This window comes from Accipiter gentilis, chromosome 23, assembly GCF_929443795.1.
Source record: "Accipiter gentilis chromosome 23, bAccGen1.1, whole genome shotgun sequence".
NCBI classification, from domain to species: domain Eukaryota; kingdom Metazoa; phylum Chordata; class Aves; order Accipitriformes; family Accipitridae; genus Astur; species Astur gentilis.
Window position 1 is genome coordinate 18,821,006 of NC_064902.1, and position 20,049 is coordinate 18,841,054.

The window sequence follows — 20,049 nt, forward strand, 5'->3', positions numbered from 1 at the left end:
TTTAGTTTTATGTTTAAAATTAAATAGCTCTGAATGTTAGATTAAAAATTGGATTTTGAAGCTTTTGTTTTATATTTAAGTTGAAATGGTTGCAATTTTGTATGAAAAAGAATGAAAACAGAAGGGTCTTGCTTATGAATTAATGCAATGGGAGTTCTGTTAACTATTAGACTTTTTCTAGGAAAAAAGTCTGTCTTGGAGTAACTGTTTACTAAGTCAACAAGAGCAGCAGCCTCTCCAGGGAATAGACTCTGCTGGTGGAAAAGGAAGAAGGGTAACGCACAGTTTCTGAACTGCCAGTGAGCCAGAGGGAAAATGGGGGGGTGAGGTGCAGAGTGAACCTCAGTGAGGCAAGTTTTATATAGCCTCAGAACGCCTGGTCAACATTACAATCAAGGTAAATTGATTATATACACTAAAGCTAAAATCTTAATTTCAAATGAGTTATACTACTAAAAGTATAAGGATGGCAACTTTGAGCTCTGTGAGGATTTCAACATCTACCTAGGAAGGTGATGGACTAAGGCAACTGTACCACATTTTTCCTTCATCAGGTAGGTGTCCTAGCTCAGACACTGTGCCCTGTGCAGCAGTACGCTTGCTCTGCTCTCCAAACTCTAATGTATTTGGGGTTACAACACATGAAACTGAATAGACATGAGGCATCATTGTAGCACTGGTGTCCAGCATAAGAGCCCATTAGGCACATAAAACAGTGAAGCATTCATCTAGAGAACAGCTCTCAAAATCAGACGTCCCAGCACTATCTGCATGCCCAGTCTCAGGGCTGCATTTATTATCCAGTGAATTTTTAGCCAAGCTACTAAGTCTAAAGACAATTGGAAGAGTTAATATCATAAGCTTGAATTTCTTGGCTTATGGTGTTTTCAGACTAGTTTTAAAGAGGAATTCTTGTGTGAAAAAATTAAGAAGTTTTATTGGCACAGACATGAAATGGACGGGTACATATATTAAGAGGATTAATTACACCCAGATTTATGCACAGACTCATTATCATCAATGCACAGAGATGTTTCCAAAATTAACAAAAGGAAGGATTATGCTTTTGAGGCAGTGGGAAGTCAAACAATCAAGGAGACTGAACTTCTTAAACAATCTTAATGAACCATGAGTGAGCAGGAGACTGCTTACCTTCCACGCATGAGGGCTGAGCCCTTGTCGTACCAGCCACCTGCCCTGGGAAGCAGGAACACTTGACTGTTTGCGATCGTTCTTCAATCCGGTTCTTATTGCAGCAACGATGCACTGCCACAACTTCGCATGTCCCTTGCTTGACTTGGTGTTGGCCTAATAATTGCAGAGATAAGTGATGGAGAGCAAAACAAAACATCAGTGCATGAAGAAAAAGACAGTTCGTACAGTCCTACAAGATACTGAATCTCTCGAACACCAGTTTAAATTCCAAGAAGAAGAAAAGGCAAAGCGTCTTGTAGGATCTCGCTTATTCCCTGAGTATATCCTATTCTTACTAATAAAGATTAATTCATCATAACAAGTCAATTTTTCAGTCTATCTTTCCTGGCCCTTACAAAGCCACAGGGAAAGGAGATTGGAGTAGTCAATTAGATGGATTAGACAAGAAGACATGCAGAGACACAGCACACTCCTCCTTCCTTTGGCTTCCTGTCTTGCATTAGGTTTTATACTTAATTCTTTCCCTTCATAAATGGACACAATGGACAGGATAATACTTAATACAAGGGAGACTTATCTTAAATAGTAGGGAAAATTTCTAATATAACAAAATTTGAACACTGCTTGCTATGCCTATCATTGCAGGTAGGCTAAAAACAAGGTAGGCTGAAAAGCTGTCATAGATAGTCAAGTGTTGTCAAAAAAAACCCAAAACAAACAAACAAACAAAAAACCACAACAACAATAACAAAAAAACCACAACAACTATATGGATTTCTCAAGTTCCCTCACAGACTGTTTTGAAGAAACCTGTCATAAATATTCTATCCTATTTCTTTCCTCACAATTCACTGTCCCCTATTCTGAGTTTATTTTTCCCTTCCTTTCCTCGCTCCTGCCTTCACATCTTAGCTCCACTGCTCCTTTCACCTGACCATTTTCCTCCACTGCCAAACTTACATTCTGCCCTGCTTAAAACCCTTTCTTTGAAACCCCACCTCACAAAACCCCCCTCCTCTTTGCATAAGTCATTTCCATGCCCTCACTTCCCTGAACAGCCTTCAAGTGCTTCATCTTGCATTTGTCTCGTCTTATTTAGAGTAGAGCCTTGGATGGCTCTTATCTGTGTTTGTAAAGCACCTTGTAAATTAACAGCACTACAGAACAGGGTGAGTTTTTTAATAAGTGAGCTTGACAGAGGGACAACGCTGAGAATAATAAAAATATTCACCCTCAAAGCAGTACAGGCTCCTTATACAAAAGAGACTACAGTACAGATACTGGTGTAGGTAATATCAAAGGCACAGCAGACTGAAGAAAGGAAGGTGAAAGGGAGAGCCCTCTTCAGAAGCAGACAATCCTCCAAGTGGCAAGCCTGGAGGATTGTCCTGTTTCCTACTCACTCCATATTTGCCCTGTTTTGTTTTGATTTGTTTTTTACAGTATCTGTTACTAATACCAGACACAGGATTTTGAGATAGAGAACACCTTGGTCTGATGCAATATGACCAAGCTTACATCCTTATAGATGAAATTTTATTGAGTGATTAAGATCACTGTACTTTTGGGCCAGAAATTTTTATGAGTTAATCAATTGGGGAATCTTAACCTTGAAAAGAGTTAGCAATGCAATTTAGGCTTCTAAGGGGGCTTTGTTTTCCAAAACAAAAGGAGAGCATTCAAATATATATATGTGAATAACTTTTTTAAAGGTTGGCTTGTCAACGTTCCTTTGCTGTGTAAGTTTTGGTTTCACAAGTATTTCAAGCACAGCTAAAGGGCTGCCTGACTTTTGTTGCCAAATTTGTATTCACAACAACCTCAATGGACAAGAAACTATGTATATGCAATCCTGGAAAGGAAATTTAGTCTTCTATTTGTGTACTCAACATGTAAAAAGAAATTATATATACAGAGATGTTTTTCAGGTTTTTTGCAGGGAAAAAAGCTACACTGTACTTTTAAGCAAAATATGCTACAGCAGAAAAATGCATAAGGTATTTTACAGAAAGTTGGAAAACTGTTGAAGACAGCATAGAAGTATCTTACATAGCTGCTGTAATAAGTTTATTGGCAGACTGTGAATTTTCATGCAAGTACCTAACACCCATATCATAATAAACATGAAAAAAAAAAAAATGAAAACAGCTACCAGCTTGTGGGACAGTAGCTTCTCTGAAAGTCAATATGGAAAATAACAATACAAATAGAGAAATTTAATTGCCTACGCCACTTCATTCCAAAATATTGTTCTACAAAACACCTAACACGACAACGTATGGAGATAATAAGCAGATGGCCAGGGGTTCTGACAGAAAAGATTTTGTAAAATGAGGTTGTTAATTTAAGCGAGTATATTTATTTATTTATTAGATTTACAGCCTGAGTCAGAACTCGTTGGAGCAAACAAGGAAAATGTCCATTGTTTCCCACAGCGCTTACAGTGATGGTCCTGCATTCACTGGAGTCCACAACAAAATTTCTATTGACTTCAGGAGAGCAAGGTCACAGTCTGGACTGCCTCTTGAGAGGGAAATTTTATAAGGGAGGGAAAAAAAGCAAAAATTTGGAACAGCTCAGGCCACATACTTGAGTTTGCCATGTATCTCATCTGAAAGACCAAGCAGCCAGGTCTTCTTTCTAATTAAAGTCATTATTCACCAGATATCAGATGCCAAGATAAGAGTAGAAGCCATTTTTTCAGAAGGTACATCATAAGGATGGACTAGATCCAGCCCCAACAATCAATATGTAGCTGAAAGAATGTCTATTTTCAAGCTCAAATTCTGCTTCCTTTAGGTGAACAGTCCTGTTAAGTCAATACCAAAATAAATCAAACAGGTTGGCCCTGAGCATACAGCCCAAAAAAAACTGGGGGTCAATTTCAATTATCTTGTTTGAATTTTTAAGCAGCGACAGTGCTTCTCTGAAGTGCCAGGAGTCAACAGGTACAGAGATGTTTGCAGAAGGCAAAATTGAGTTACCTCATGAATGCATCCTTTTGTTTAGTAGCTGTTTTACTGAACACTTATTCATGCTTCACAGCTACACAAGCAGGTAAGAGAAGGTGTCCCCTCTTCATCTGCTGGCAGGGGTAGGATGCTAAGGTTTGAAAGTACTGCTGCTATGCAAAGGAAGACGGCGTTCTCCTCCCTTGTCCCTAGCACGCAGCTCTTATGGCGTATAACAGTGAGAGGTACTAAAAAGCCAGAGACATCTGCATGCATCATTTGCATTAATTGGATTGCCCTTGTAATAGTCTTTCCCCTCCTACGTGTTCACATCCATATTTCCTCCTGCTTGTTCACGCACATCTTAACACTTTTTATTCTGTTGAACACCATATGCATTTCTTCTTAATATTCAGACACATCTGTGAACAGGTGCTGAACAAATGCTAAGTGTTAACATGCTAACTTTCTGTCCCCTTTTTGTCAGTGTTCAGCAATCTAGAGGAGAAGCACTCAGTTTGCAGAGTGGCTTTCAGATATAAGAAAACTCACAGAGTATCTTTAAAACTAACCATCAGCTCAGTCCATTCTCTGCCTAGACCTACTGAAACCTGTTGTATCTACATTCAGGTGCCCAAAGGCAGCAAAAAGAAAGAATATAAGAATACGATCCAGCACATTTTAATCTCCGTCTTGCACTAGATAAACCTTCATCTCGGATATAAAGAACATTTAAGGTACAGTGGAGAGCATAATGACAGAAAAACCAAGAACAGCCTTAAAATATTTTATAATCAATGGATTCTCAGGAAGCCAAGACATTACAGGAGCAGGGACTGAAGAATTTTTAAAGTGTGAAGATCACAGTAAGTGAATTCTACGCCAGACACATCATGAAAGCCATTTCAGGGAGAGCTGCAATAGGAGATAGGGAGAAAGCCAGGCTGTGGAGAGCAAAGCCCCTTTGGGCTCACTTATAAAAAGCCCATAAATTCATAGCTCTTCACCTGTAAACCTATTCAGATCTGCAACTTAAGGGCTGTCAATATTTGCAGTTGAAATTCAGTTACATTTTCACATTTAAATAAGAAAACTCTCTAAGGAGAGATACATTTTATCAGCAACAGGACCAGAGAAAGGTTGCTGCTGTAGAACACCTTCTGCATACCGAAGAGGGGATGTCTGCCAGCCAGGCACTGTGGAAGAGAGAGGATTAATGTTGAAAACTATGGTGCTGTGGGTTACCTCTGATCAGAAGTTTGGAACGTGTTGCTCTCCATATCCCAATTTATTTACAGCTTAGCTTCCCTAAAAATACCAACATTATTCAAGTTCACTAAGGACACTTTCCCTAGCTCTCTACACAGGGCACAGACATAACAGGATAGGGCTCACTATTGGAAGCAACCTCCACAACACTCCCTGCTATGAATTTTGCTGCCTTTCATAACAAGATACCTATGGATAATAAAAGCCTTCAGGTGCCCATGTCCAGAATGCCTCCTAATAACCTCAAGGACTGGCCACATGAAGGCGCAGTGACCATGTCTTTGTTATCTGTGGGCTTTCCAGCCCAGAAGATGGTAGACTGTGTAGAGCTGCTACGCAGCCTTCACAGTTTTCAGAGATGGCAGTCATCATCTCTGAAGACCAAGAGGGTACAAACTAGGAAGTTATTAGGCTTCCACATTACAAGCCAGCACAAGTGTTGTGAGTAGAGTTGACTGAATAATCACCACTGAATTGTTTATTCTCAGTTTAATACATTTTTTCAACTAACATATTTGACAAGACCATATTTTCACTTTCTTCATAGAAGTCAGGGGGCAGATATGCAATTAATGCTTCTAAAACTCTTTGAAATCCTCAAATGAAAAGAGGGAAATACAATTATTGTTAATAAAATATCAAACATCACAGTGATGTACTTCAAAACTACAAGGAAAATATCAAAGAAAGAGGAAGGCTTTCAGAAAGTTGCTAGCCAATTCTGTCCACATCCATTTCATCTCTGTGACTAATTCTAATCACTCCCAAGGAGTACTCTTTCAATGGAATATACATGCAGGCACCATGCTCTTATCAGAAATCCTGAATAACCCTCCTTTTTTTTTCTAATTTCTTAGCTAAGAAACATATGGAAAAGACACATTTAAAGGGAGTTTTTATCACTGTTTCATAAGCTGCCCTCTTTGACAAAGAAAGCAACTAGTACTGTGGAGAAGAGCACATCTAGACAGTAGGACAACGTGACCCTAGCTCAGCACATTCTTCAGTAAGCCTCAAAACCAGCAATCTTGGTCTGCACAAAAACAACTGCATCATTTATTTAAAGGGCAAGAGGATGTCTGTCAATAGGGAGATGAATGGCTTTGGAACCTAATATTGCAGACAACGGTAAGAGAAACAAATGAGTTTAGAAGTCAGCACTGGTGCTATTTGGAAGAGGAAAGCACTCTAAAAAGCTTGGTGCCGGTTCATCATCTGCTCTGCCTTCATCTCATGCTGGCTTTTGTTTACAAATATATGAACACACAGAAGCACACACCAAGAGGCAAATATTCTTAGAAAAACACATATATTAAAGGAAATAACATTTTCTATTTTTCACATTTTTTTAACAAACATATTTATGAGAACCTCTTCAGCTCAAGGGGTGTTTTCTGGGGGGAAAGGGGAGAAGGGCTCTTTCTAAAGATGACACCTCTTCTGAAGAGAAGCAGCAAAAAGTCACTTTAAAATTAACACACCATCTTCTAGGCTGAGAATTTCACTGGAGCTTTTCTCTACTATCATTCCATCAGCCACTGGATTTTTTTCTTAATAATTTCACACTCATGTCAAGGTCCTGACTTAGATGCTCTCTTTCCTCAAGGATATACAATATTTATATATATACTTTCTCATAAATTGACTCTGTATATACAATTCAGTCCAGTTTCACTTGTAAAGTTTTACCTTTTCAGTTGTTGGCAGTAAGGGACTGTTCAGAGATGGTACAGAACTGCCACAAAAGGCCAGTTCAACTGCTCTACGGATAAATAGACAAGAAATATCTTCCCATAATCACCTACCCATGATAACAGGCAAAGTAAGATGTAGCACACACAGTAAAAAAAAAAAAAGGGGGGGGGGCAAGGAATCCAGTTTACTATCCATTAGTCTCACATTCCTCAAATACATAGTGGTATTGTGATTACTAATGCTAACATCTGTAACAAAGCAAGCAAGCAAAGATACAATGATCTCCCCGATGAAGGAATTGAGGTTGATGCTCACACATTGTGCAGGTTTCCAACCAAAGAGTTTCTCACAGCCCATAAAGTTAAAGCCTTTGTTCCAATCAAGACATTTGTGCTTCATCAGTTGTGGAAACCAGTAGTATGGCATGTGCAAAATCACAATCAGCATTTCAACTGGATAACCAGGGAACCAGCACTGAACCTCTTTAACTTATTTTGGGCAAGAAGTGACAACCTGAGGGAAACAGCAACTCTCAAAACGAGCCACCAATTTGAGAGGAACCCTAGGGGTACAGGAGATCTAGATGTGTATTTGAAAAAAAGGTGAGTGACCTCAAACCCTGATAATGAGACCCAAAAAGTTAATGAAATCAAAAGCATAACCTTTCAGTGCAGGTGGAGGAACATGCTGACACAGCTGGAGTGAATCATGTAATACAGTGAATTCTTTGCCGAGTGTCAGAGGTCACATCCATATGGAGATTAAAGTCCCCTGGAATAAGTAGCATAGGTGACCTTAGATCAGACACAAGCACTGCGACTTCTCCAAGGAATGAAGCATTAAATCTGAGTGGTCGATAAATCAAAACAGCCAAGACCAAAGGAGGTGCTGCAAATAGGGGAAGGAGGAGGGAACAGTTGCTGCAAATGAAAAGAAAGGTGGATGAAGAGTGACCTGGAAGCAAAAACAAATTAAAACATGAGCCCCTCTACCTGCTGGAGTGCCAATCTGAAGTTAATCAATAAGGACTGCCTTTCAGCCAGGCAGTAATGTTCATCCTGGTTCAAGCACACATATCACTTGTACAAATGAAATATAAGCATAAAACTTCATAAAGTACCTCGGAGTAAAGTGGTGCTAATCATTTCCTGCGGTAAACTTTCTACTGTGTGGCTATTTTAGGTGAGGCAGAGAAGAAAATACAAGGGAAAGATCTGGTTTTCCATCATAACTTGCAGCAAATGAGCAACATTGTGCTCTGTAATATAGAAGTATTTCCCACATGTCCCATTAACATTCACTCTTGCTATTACATGCGGACCACTCTTTTTCTCTCATTTGTTCCTTCCTTCACAAATTTGTCATGAGAGAAAGGGAAAAAGAATGAAACTAGTTCCCTAGAGAGATTTCTGCTTGCCTGAAGAAAGCAGGCACACACACACATGTATAGGCCAGGCTTACAATTATTCACCAGTTTGTAAGCAAAAATTAAATTTTCCACCCCAATTGTGAGGGCTGATGGCCTCTAAAAACAGGGTCACTCTTGCCATAGGAAAGCAAAAGTAGCACATCTGGGACTGCAAATTGGGAAGGACTATCCCGTCCACATCCATAACTAACTCTTCATCAGTGGCAGAAGCCATCCTGACCAAGACATCATTAATGCAGCCCTAGCAAGCACCAGGGCCCAGGTGAGCTCACTGTCCCTAGCAGCCTGCTGTCATTTGCAGATGCTTACCACACCCAAACTCAGAACTGTACTTGTACAACTTATTACTTCACTTCTGTGGCATGCCAGAAGTTCCTTTAATATATCATAAACTTTAAGAAGGAAAAGAAAATAAAGAAAAACTCTTAAGTCTGCCTCATGTATGCAACAAAATAAATTTTGAGGATTAGGCCTTGTGCCCTTCTGAGCATTCCTCCATCACCTGAAATATCAAATGACCATTTGGAGCTTAGCTAAGTAAAACAAAGATTTGTAATATACTAAATACCAGAGGTACTTTTAACACAGTTCAGGGTCATTCATCAGATGAGAATGATATTTGTTTAGAGAATATGAAACAGCAATTGTCATCTAAGTCATTAGGCTCTGCAGATTAAGTAAACGGCAGTTGCCAGAAAACAAAGTAGATTTTTGGGAAAGAGACATTTTCTTCATTTCAAGTGAAAATAGAATCTTTATTCTCATGTCCAGGTATAAAGGGTAAAACTGAGGAGGGGAACCAAGGAAATTTGTACTCTGTTCCATTTCAGTACTAGAAACAGTTCACATTTACAAGGTAAACAGAACTTCTGCTTTTCTGGGTTTTATTTTTTAAATGCAAAGGTGCATTTCCCTCCTTAAATGAAATTACTTTTATGGGACTGTAAAGTAATAGGACTGTGCCTGAATTTGGCAGCTAGAGGTAGGCAAATGAATAATTAATTATTAGTTAACCCTCATCTAAGAATCTGCTTAAGAAAGATCTAGACATAACTGTTGTCATTAAATGGTGTGGTTTATGAAAGTTTTTCTGGTTGTCCTGTTTGACAGCCTTAATTTAAAAGACTGACTTTGGCAGTGAATCTCTCCTTCCATTAAGTGCTTTGTGTTTATTAAAATCATGTAGCAGTATCTGTTGCTACTAGAAGAATTGCCTTTTGCAAAAAAAAAAAAAACAGGACCAGTGGGTAAGACTGCAAATTTGAATGATACATTTCATTGCTGAAGTGAGATGAAATTTTCATGCGATAGGCAAATCAGGCAAATGGAATTTTGAGGAACGTTACAAGCAATCAGATCAGTTAATGCACTGGGCACCAGGCCATCCACTCCTCAGCTGGTCTTTAATCCCTGGAAAAGCCCCTATGTCTTGATCACCACTGATTAATTATTTTCAGAGTTTGCCTCGTTTTATATCAGGTTTTATATAGCTGTAATGGTTATCTTGGGTTTATTCCGATGGAATGGACAAGGAAATCATCGCAGCAGTCCAAGTATAAGATCCAGCTGCCAGTTAAGCAATAACAGGTCATAAAACTAAATTGCACAAATGCATTTTTAATTCTGAGTGGCATGAGGACTTTCAAATGGTTTCAGCATGTGCAGACTGTACCCAACCTGGCTGAACAGCAAATTGAACTTAAGCTATTTTAACTATTATATCCATAAGTGCAAAGCATAAGTGAGGTTTCCAGAATGCCAACAGACTTTTTTTAGTCAGTATCATTGAATGATAGGGTTTTTTCTTACATGGAAAAAAATAACCCTGTGGAGTGCCCACCATTTTATGCCACACACTGTAACAGTGAAGGAGACAACAATAAAATACACTCAAGATGAAATAAAATGAGAATCAGAACCTGATAACAATTCTCATAGGCCCATGTTATGACTCATGACTGCTAACAATAAAATAATCATTAAAAAGAAAGTCAGAATTCAGAACTTGGGAGGGTCTGTACATTTCCTATTTCATACTCATGACTCTTTTTCAAAGCTTCACCATTAATACTCCTTTTTCTTTTCAAGGTTCTGCAGATCTCTTGAGCCTCTCAGCTTTCACTTTTTAATCTTCTTTACCTAAGAATAAAGGCGCAAATCTAAAATTTTCACATTTTAGTTGCAGGCTGTAACGCAAGAAGATCCCAGAGAGGTGCAGTTCAGAGAGCCAAATCTGGAGATCTGTGCTCAATAAGTAGGTGCATGCACAAATGGGTGCTGCCAGAACACACACCCTATGCTGATCTTTCACATTATTTTCTCCATGTTATTTATATTATTAACCCTATGATCTTATGCAGCAAAAGGCCTTTTTGCAGTCAGTATACTGGTTGTTCTACCCAAATTTGGCTTTTTCATTTGGCAGCTACCAACAATAAAGGTATTTCACCCAGGCTTACAGTGTGAGTTGCTATGAAAAAGCTATATGAATCAGTAAAAATGGAGTGTTAACAGACCCTTCTGAGAACTGGAAGAACTAGAGGTTAACACATTCTTTTCCTGTTCCACAGATCCCCTTCCAAGCACCCAAGAACCCAACCCTTCATCCATTCTTATTAAAATGAACAGTCCTTGACAACAATTAGGTAGATTTTCCATTTTAATTAAGCCATTCAGCTCAAAGCAAAAAATTAAAATATAACTTTAAAATGGTACAGAAGCTACTGTATCCTGTAACCTGTGCAACAGGAACAAACTGGAGAGTAACATCAAAAGCCTCCCTCCACATCATGTCTTAGCTTTGACAGAAAGAGACTACAACTCTGGGAAAGTCCGACAGTCTAATCCTTGAATCATATTCAAGCTTCACTGCCATCACTCAAAGGACTCAGAAGGCTCTTGACTTCTGTAGATTATTGTATTTGGAAGGGGGTTTTCTACCATGAGATGGAAATTTGCTCCCTGATAACTGAGCGCATTACTTTTAAGATGTAGCAGCTGCAATAACAGCACCTGCCTACACCTGTATGTAGCAAGGCAGTCACTGGCTTAGTCCCAGGACACTTGACAAAGTGCATTTGGATTGGAGGCTCAAAGGAGGTAGAATTGAAGGGGAAGTCTCAAATTCCCAAGGGTTTTTAAATGCCCAGTTCTTATGTTGGCAACGAAATATATTGAAGTCAATGGAAAGGAGATGTTTAAATAGCAGGAAGACACTTGGATATCTTTCTAGATCTTGGCCAAAAAAACCCCAGATCAGGCAGAAAAGGAGACATACTTCTTTCACTACAGAAGAGAGGGGTTGCCCTTTTTAGCAGGAACACTTGTCACAACTGAGCAAGTTACAGAAACAATGTAGTGAAATTGTCTTCCTAAAGTATCCCAGCTAGCTTGTCAGATTTGACAAACTTTTATTCTTACCAGAAAACAACAGGCTTCCTCACCTGGTGAATTGTCCCTTGGCCCTAATGAGACGATCAGTAAATGCAGAGATGAATTAGAATAGTCATTAAGGAGGCAGAGCATAAAAAATGAGCCACAGGAAAGGTCAGAGCAACGAGGGTGAATGAAGAAGAGCACGTGCCCTGTCACAACCACTGCAGATGTGAAGGAAACAACCAGGGGAGGGAAGCAGATGTTCCTGTTAAAGCTGGGCAAATTTGACGGCTGCTTTCAAGGGTAATGGAGCAGCCATAGGTGGCAGGAGAGGGCATGCCATTAACTTACACAATGCTGGTTAGACTCCCCCAAGAGCCATTGACTTTAAAAGCAACGCTCCACCATCTCCCCTGTCTGAATAAGATTAAAGGTGACCTGGTACAGTTGTCATTAGTTCCACTACCTTTCCACAAAGATGGTACTCTAATTAGCTTTTTCCTCTTGCAGTGTGCACATTACAAAGGGAAAACTTTTAAAATGTTTCATGTGATCATAGCTCAAAAAAAAAAAAAAGTCAAATCAACAGTTACACTGCTTATTTTTCTTACCTTCAAAAACTGTGTTGACTTTAACTCATTAGAAAACAGTTTCTGCTAGTGTGGTTGGCTTTTCTTGATCTCAAAACATGCATTGCCTCCCTTGCAAGATAAATTGTCAGAATGGTAACTAGCTTTGAAAATCCACAGACATCATCAGATTATTTGTAGTGTCCTTCTGGTACTTCCTTTAACTCAGTGTCCCACCAGGAACAGGGTGGGAAGGACCAACAGGCATTGCTCGTGATAACTGTTCTACGGAGCAGTAGCAGCTTCATAAAGGCAGATTCCTCTGCAAGAGCCCTTGCTTGAAGTTCCCAAGAACCCAAGAAAAGGTCAGTTTTATCTGTAGTGAATCACAACAGCAGGAGTCAGTGACAACTGCATTAGTGCCACTGTTGATAATGAGCTGTGAATTCCTTCATAGTCTATACAACACACTTGCACACTGGCTGGATAGGCCATGGAAAAAGACTTCTCTCCCACCCATGCCTGTTCAACCCCTGTTATTTTCAGAGCTTCCTAGGACTCTGTGTGTTGTTGGCATGCCTCCCTCACACTGTTCTTCGACTAGCCTCCCCTTTAAACATGAACTACTGTACTGCCTCCCAATGCTGACATTCCTCCTGTGCCCACACCAGAGGACTTACGTCTGACAGCATCATCGCTGCCCAGCAGGTAGTTCTCAGCAGCAGTGAAACTGGCCAGAATCACATTAATCTTACCCAGTTGGCTCAATACAAGAAAACAACAGAAATTCTGTCTCCTAGCTAGATAAGAGGGAAGGAGACAGCCAGAAAGAAAACCACAGCCACAGCAATTTTTCTTAGGTGGATATGTACTTACTAACAACCCTGAGGTCTCCAACTAATTTTACACTAACCACCTGTCTGATGGCACTTCCAAACACTGCCAAGCAGATCTGGATTAGAAACAACGACCTTGAGGTGAAAGGCTCTGTATCTCATTACTAATCCATGGAGGCTTCCTGTTCTCATGTGATTGCATCGTGTAATTATTTACAAGTGCCTCTTTCGAGCACAAAAAATTACAAGACTTTCTTTATAGTGACTATACACCTTTGGAGCATGCAAACCTGACCATTTGAGATTAAGCAATCTAATTAACGTATTTGTTTCTGCACTAACACTTCCGTGAAAAGAACTCAATTGCCAGCACACTGACAGTCCTGGCTAGTCCAGTTTAATTCTACCTTGGCAAACAGAACATTTAAGGAACATAATTCACTCACCTGGATTGCCATGCTGTAACTTCTTTAATGAAATAGTCTGAATTTTGTAGTGTAAAAATACCTACATTTCTGCATTAATAAAAATCTGAGGTTTGCTTTAAAAATATTACAAAATTTTATTGTTAGGAAACAGGCATGGCATTATTCAGCATAAAAATGCTGACAAAGAAATGGCTTTTCTAAAGCCTTTTTGTCACTTTATATATGATTTATTGCCTGCAAGCTTCCTGTTTAAATACTTCTAACCAAGTCATTTACTTTTTTACTCATGTATTACATACAAAATAAGAGGAAATCTTAACTGAGGTGTCCGAGAAGTTGCTTCTGAGAACGTAAAAATGGCAGTGCAGAAGTTAAGGCAAAATTTCCTTTTATTTTTGGGCAAAGGTTAAGGGAGGAATACTTAAAAGATTCTAGAATAAGTATAAAATAGTTACTGGGTTTAAAACAATAAAATATAGCAAAAGATACATTCTGCTGTGAATCACTGGCTGTGATAAGGAAGGATGCACCTAGGATGAATATTTTTATTCATTCTGAAACTGGTGGCAGATGGCCTGAGGTTACCATAAATATGTACAGTTTGGAAGTGGCCTTAGCTGAGAAAGTATCTGTCTTCAACAACATAACCCCAAAAGATTTCACTTATAAACAGAAAAGCAGGTTTTCCACTATCAAGTTCTGAGCATCCTGTGCTCTGAGAAGGTGAAAAATAATGATCTATCTTTAATCACAGCAACTCAAATCTACATAGCAAGCTAGACCAATGAGCTAGCAGTCAACATTCAGAATTTAATCTGGTGATGTATAGAGTATGCCTAACTCCAAGTTACACAAAGTGTTGATTTACAAGCCTCAGCACCAGAGTGACTTAGAGCTTCAGATATGGCCTTTAAAAAACATCTGACACTTCATTTAAAATATCCTACTTTTACTGAAGGAAATTTGACATGGAAGTTCACTAAACAGTTCCTAGACATGGGGTAGCTAAATGACACATTTCAGCGTCACCTTTTCCTCGGGGACTATTTTAACTCTAACACATCTTGGGGACAAAGCCTGAACAACCAAACAATCACAATGATGTAGGCAAATATGATTCCCTCAAGTACCATGACAGGTCCAAGGAAGACAACATCCACAAAGAGAGTCCCTGAGCCATGTGTTCTGCATTGGTTGGGGATGGTACACTTGAAGTGTGATACTTCTTACAAGGACTTCTCTGTTGCCTCTTCACAGAGCCCACTCAGGCCACAGCACACTGTGATTTGGTGATTCCAGCTGGCAGACAATTCCCAGCAGAAAAACTCAGAAAAGTTTTTGAGTATGGCTTCCAAACTGACTGCAACAGTTAGGCACCTGAAGGACAGAATCACTGTATTTAGTAGAAATTCCACTCCCTTCCTGAGCTTTAGGTACAAGTACCTTAAATATCAAGTACCTTAAATATCAATAGTAAAAATCTCACATCACAACGCCCCCTTGTTAGCTACAAAGGCTGCCCTTTTTCCCTCCTCTTCAAATCTATTCAGACTGTGAGCTGGGGTGGATTTGTTTCCAAGGTGCCCTGGCTTCACATTCATTCTTTAACACAGGCTAGGCATTGAGAGCACTGGACGGCCACCTAAAGGTATCTTTTACAATAAAATGAGCAATGGGGTGTGTCAAAAGAAGAACTCAGCTACCCTCCTACTGAGAACTATTCCATTTTTCAGTTTGTACTCATTAAATTTTGCTAACTATTAGACATGAAATCAGACATGTTATTTGGCAACAAACTTGACAGCTACTTTCAACGGACTAGAAAAAACAGCATCATTTATCTCCTGCAGGAATGCATTTTGCACTCTGAAATTAAAAGGTGCAGTCTCTTGAAAATCATAACTTGTTTTTTCCTTTTTATTTATTTATTTAATATAATTGACATTTTATCAGGAACTTTGGTAATATATTTTTATTAAAAAAACCACTGAAATTCAGTAAGAGGGAATAGATTTCTATTTCTTTTAATGTTCCTGTCAGTTAAAACCAGGGGGATTTTTTTTCAAATGAACTTTTTACATCAAATTTCAGTAAAAATTCCAGTAGAGAAGAGGAAAAGTCTGTTAATCTAGACCCCATAAAGTCTGAAAATACTACAGTGAAAGAACAGACATATTTGTGCATGAAGTGTCTTGTCAAAATTGGGACTACCTTCTTTAAAAGAATTTCTCACATGTCCTTCCTAATATTAGCAAGAGTAGTGTTATGACTGATCATGATTCACTGCTTAAAGAACAGGTAAGTTTCAGATGAGAGGTGGATGGCAATTACTGGGTTGAATAGATCCTATATTAGAGATTCAACGTGCTGCCAATCCAACACATTATCCTTTGTCAGCTTTTAAGTAATTTTATGCATTTGGATAGAGGTAGATTACTAGATAGTTTATGTTTCAAGGCACACAGACAAGATATGGAGGCTTACTGTTAGAAGTGGAAAACATCTTTGTCTGCAAGATTCTGTAAATGGCTTGCCCAGATACCTTCACACTACAAAGTTGATGCTTTTACTGAAGCTGAACAGGGAGTCTTTCTCTCAGCTGCCACCTCAGACCATAGAACAACACAGAAAGTGCTGAATTAAAATCTTTAAAGAAGAGCCTATAGCAAGGAGTGACCAGTTTCCAGCTACCGGCAGAGAGAAAACAAACACATAGTCTAGCATCTTTTAGTAAGCAATCAGTCCTTGGGTGTAAAAGTAAATACAATGTGGCTTATGTCTTATCTTCACCAGCACTGAACCAAGACAGGCAATTAGGCAAAATGAGAATGGACTCAGTGAAACAATTTGTTATTTGTTTACTATACAGTATCATCTAATAGAGACTCCACAGAAACAAAATCCCTTCCTGGAGGTCTTTGCTTTGCTTATAAGTCATTACCCTAGAGACAAGAGATATCACTGATGCTATTTTAATCCACTAAGCTGCCTTTGCTCAGCTGTATGGCAAGTCTTATAAAACTCTGCTGTGTACAAAGCAAATTCTTTCTTCTCCTGGCAAGAAGACCTTTAACTTGAAGGTTTGAATCTATAGCAAGTCAGACTATGGCAAAATGACTAGTCATAATAGTAGTGCAGGATAATGCCTTATATTTTCAAATTTTAGGTTTTGCTGTACTATATTAGTACACATCCAGCAGTCCTTGTCACCAGTAATTACTATCTCACAGCAACTACACAAAAGTACTTGCCAATTAACTAATTTCATTTTGACAGTTTTGGAAACAGAAGAGAAGAAATATTGATGTCTCCAAACCACAGGCAGCAGCTGACACACATCTTCTTTCTATCCGAAGGAGCTGCTGTCAAATGAATTGCTTAAAAAGGTATTTGAGGTGTTTCTATAGAATACAGCAAGGATGCATTGCAGAGCCTTCTGCAAATATTAATTCTTGGGCTACTATTAAAATCAGTACAAATGAAAAATACTCCTTGGTGGCAAGAAATGACAACTTGAGAAAAGTACAATTTATAGATGGCCAGTATTTTAAAGACTAAAAGAATTTTGAGAATAACAATTGCCTCTAAAAATTAAAGCAAATCTTGACTTTTTCAGCAATATGCACTAAATATTTAATAAGGGATCCTGGAGCTCAGAAAGGTTTAAGACACTGTGTTAGGATATTGAACTAATAAGCTCCTCCAGTAAGCCTCTAAATACATATAGTTAAACACTACCTAGTTTATTTTAATTATTTAACACAGAGACTGAAGGAGGTTAATGTGACCCAGAGGACTTGTTTATGATGAAAACTATTGCTTCTCCTTACTCAAAAATCTGCATGCTGAGCTGCATCATAGCACAGAGTTACAAGGGAGCAATAAGGAATGGAGGTTTACAGCTGCTTGCTAACGTCCAAATGATAGCATTTATACCAGGGCAGTGACTGCAAGAAGGCACAGGTAATAAAAAAGTCAGGCCCATTGACTTTGTCAACATCACTGGAAAAACTAATATGTGTAAGTTAGGCGCATAGTTGAGAACACCTTCGATGATGAGGGATATTGCTAGTTTCCAAAACTTAGTTTTAGAAATATAAAAATCCCCATCATTTACCATTCAGCTCAGAAACATAACTGTTATTTGTCCTTCTCTCTCTTCAGACCATGGATGACAACACTTTGATCTCCAGCCTTGTCCTCCGGCTAAGACAATGAAGAAAGCAGCCTTCACTAAGACACTGAAAACAATGAAAAAACCCAAAGCACTTCAAAAAACCCAAAGGCTAGTTATTAAACAATAGGGGGAGAAAACCACTTTTGCAATCTTCCACATCCAATCAAAAAGAGATAAATTAGGGAAAAGTAACCATTCATGGCCCCACCACAGGGGGGTGGAATAATCCAGCTTTAAGCAATACCAGCTAAGGCCCAGTGTATTCACCTGGACATCTCTTCCTTAGAAAGACTAAAAGCTAGTCTTGCTTAAGTAAAAAAGGGCTTGAGTTTCATTTTTAACTGAGTATCTGGTTTATCAAAAGAAGTCTTGTTCAAAAACATTTGTTTTCATTTATCCTCAGGAATGCAAGCACAAGATGAGGCCTATCATAGAATGGTTTGGGTTGGAAGGGACCTTAAAGACCACCTAGTTCCAACCCCCCTGCCATGGGCAGGGACACCTTCCACTAGACCAGGTTGCTCAAAGCCCCATCCAACCTGGCTTTGAACACTTCCAGGGATGGGATATCCACAGCTTCTCTGGGAAACGTGTTCCAGTGCCTCACCACCCTCACAGCAAAGAATTTCTTCCTTACATCTAATCTAAATCTACCCTCTCTCAGTTTAAAACCATTACCCCTTGTGCTATCACTACACTCCTGATAAAAGTCCCTCCCCATCTTTCCTGTAGGCCCCCTTTAAGTACTGGCAGGCTGCTATAAGGTGTCCCCAGAGCCTTCTCTTCTCCAGGCTGAACAACCCCAACTCTCTCAGCCTATCCTCATAGGCAAGGTGCTCCAGCCCCCTGATCATCTTCATGGCCCTCCTCTGGACTCGCTCTAACAGGTCCATGTCTTTCTCATGCTGGGGGCCCCAGAGCTGAACACAGTACTCCAGGTGACATCTTACAAGAGCAGAGCAGAGGGGCAGAATCACCTCCCTCAACCTGCTGGCCACACTTCTTTTGATGCAGCCCAGGATGTGATTGTCTTTCTGGGCTGCAAACACGCATTGCTGGCTCATATTCAGTTTTTCATCCACTAATACCCCAAGTCCTTCTCTGCAGGGCTGCTCTCAATCCACTCATCACCCAGCCTGTATTTGTGCTTGGGATTGCCCTGACCCATGTGCAGGACCTTGCACTTGGCCTTGTGGAACTTCACAAGGTTTGCACGGGCTTACCTCTCCAGCCTGTCAAGGTCCCTCTGGATGGCATCCCTTCCCTCCAGCCTGTCGACCGCACCACACAGCTTGGTGTCATCGGCAAACTTGCTGAGGGTGCACTCAATCCTACTGTCCATATCACCAGCAAAGATGTTAAACAACACCAGTCCCAATACTGACCCCTGCGACTTGGGCGGTGTGGCTGGAGCACTTGCCAGTGAAGACTGAGGCAAAAAAGTCATTGCGTAGCTCAGCTTTCTCTATATCCTAGGTAGCCAGGTCTCCTGCTTCCTTCCAGAGGGAAGGCCCACATGGTCCTTAGTCTTCCTTTTATCACTGACATACCTATAGAAGCTTTTCTTGTTGACCTTGATGTCCCTGGACAGATTTAATTCTGTCAGGGCTTTAGCTTTCCTAACCTGATCCCTGGCTGCTCAGACAATTTCTCTGTATTCCTCCCAGGCTACCTGTCTTGCTTCCACCCTCTGTAGGCTTCCTTTTTGTTTTTGAGTTTGTCCAGGAGCTCCTAGTTCATCCATGAAGGCTTCCTGGTGTTTTTGCCTGATTTCCTCTTTTTTGGGATGCATCACTCCTGAGCTTGGAGGAGGTGATCCTTGAATATTAACCAGCTTTCCTGGGCCCCTCTTCCCTCCAGGGCTGTATCCCATGGAACTCTACCAAGCAGATCCCTGAAGAGGCCAAAGTCCACTCTCCTGAAGTCCAGGAGGGTAGCGAGCTTGCTGTGCGCCCTCCTTGCTGCCCTAAGGATCTTGAACTCCACCATTTCATGGTCAATGCAGCCAAGGCTACCCTTGAGCTTCACATTCCACACCAGCCCCTCCCTGTTGGTGAGAACAAGGTCTAGCATAGCACCTCTCCGTGCTGGCTTCTCCTTCATTTGGAGAAGGAAGTTATCATCAATGCATTCCAAGAACCTCCTGGATGGTTTATGCCCTGCTG

At 39.9% G+C, this 20,049-nt stretch overlaps 1 protein-coding gene across 6 annotated transcripts in view; it reads right to left on the reverse strand.

Annotated features, from left to right (window-relative positions):
- The window catches only part of TAFA4 (TAFA chemokine like family member 4), a 94,722-nt gene that overhangs the window by 15,258 nt on the left and 59,415 nt on the right, over positions 1 to 20,049 (reverse strand). For all 6 annotated transcript variants that reach the window (XM_049826866.1, XM_049826869.1, XM_049826871.1 and 3 more), the window contains one exon: positions 1,153 to 1,308. In XM_049826866.1, coding sequence (XP_049682823.1) covers positions 1,153 to 1,308 — 156 coding nt within the window. The remainder of the gene's footprint in view (positions 1 to 1,152; positions 1,309 to 20,049) is intronic.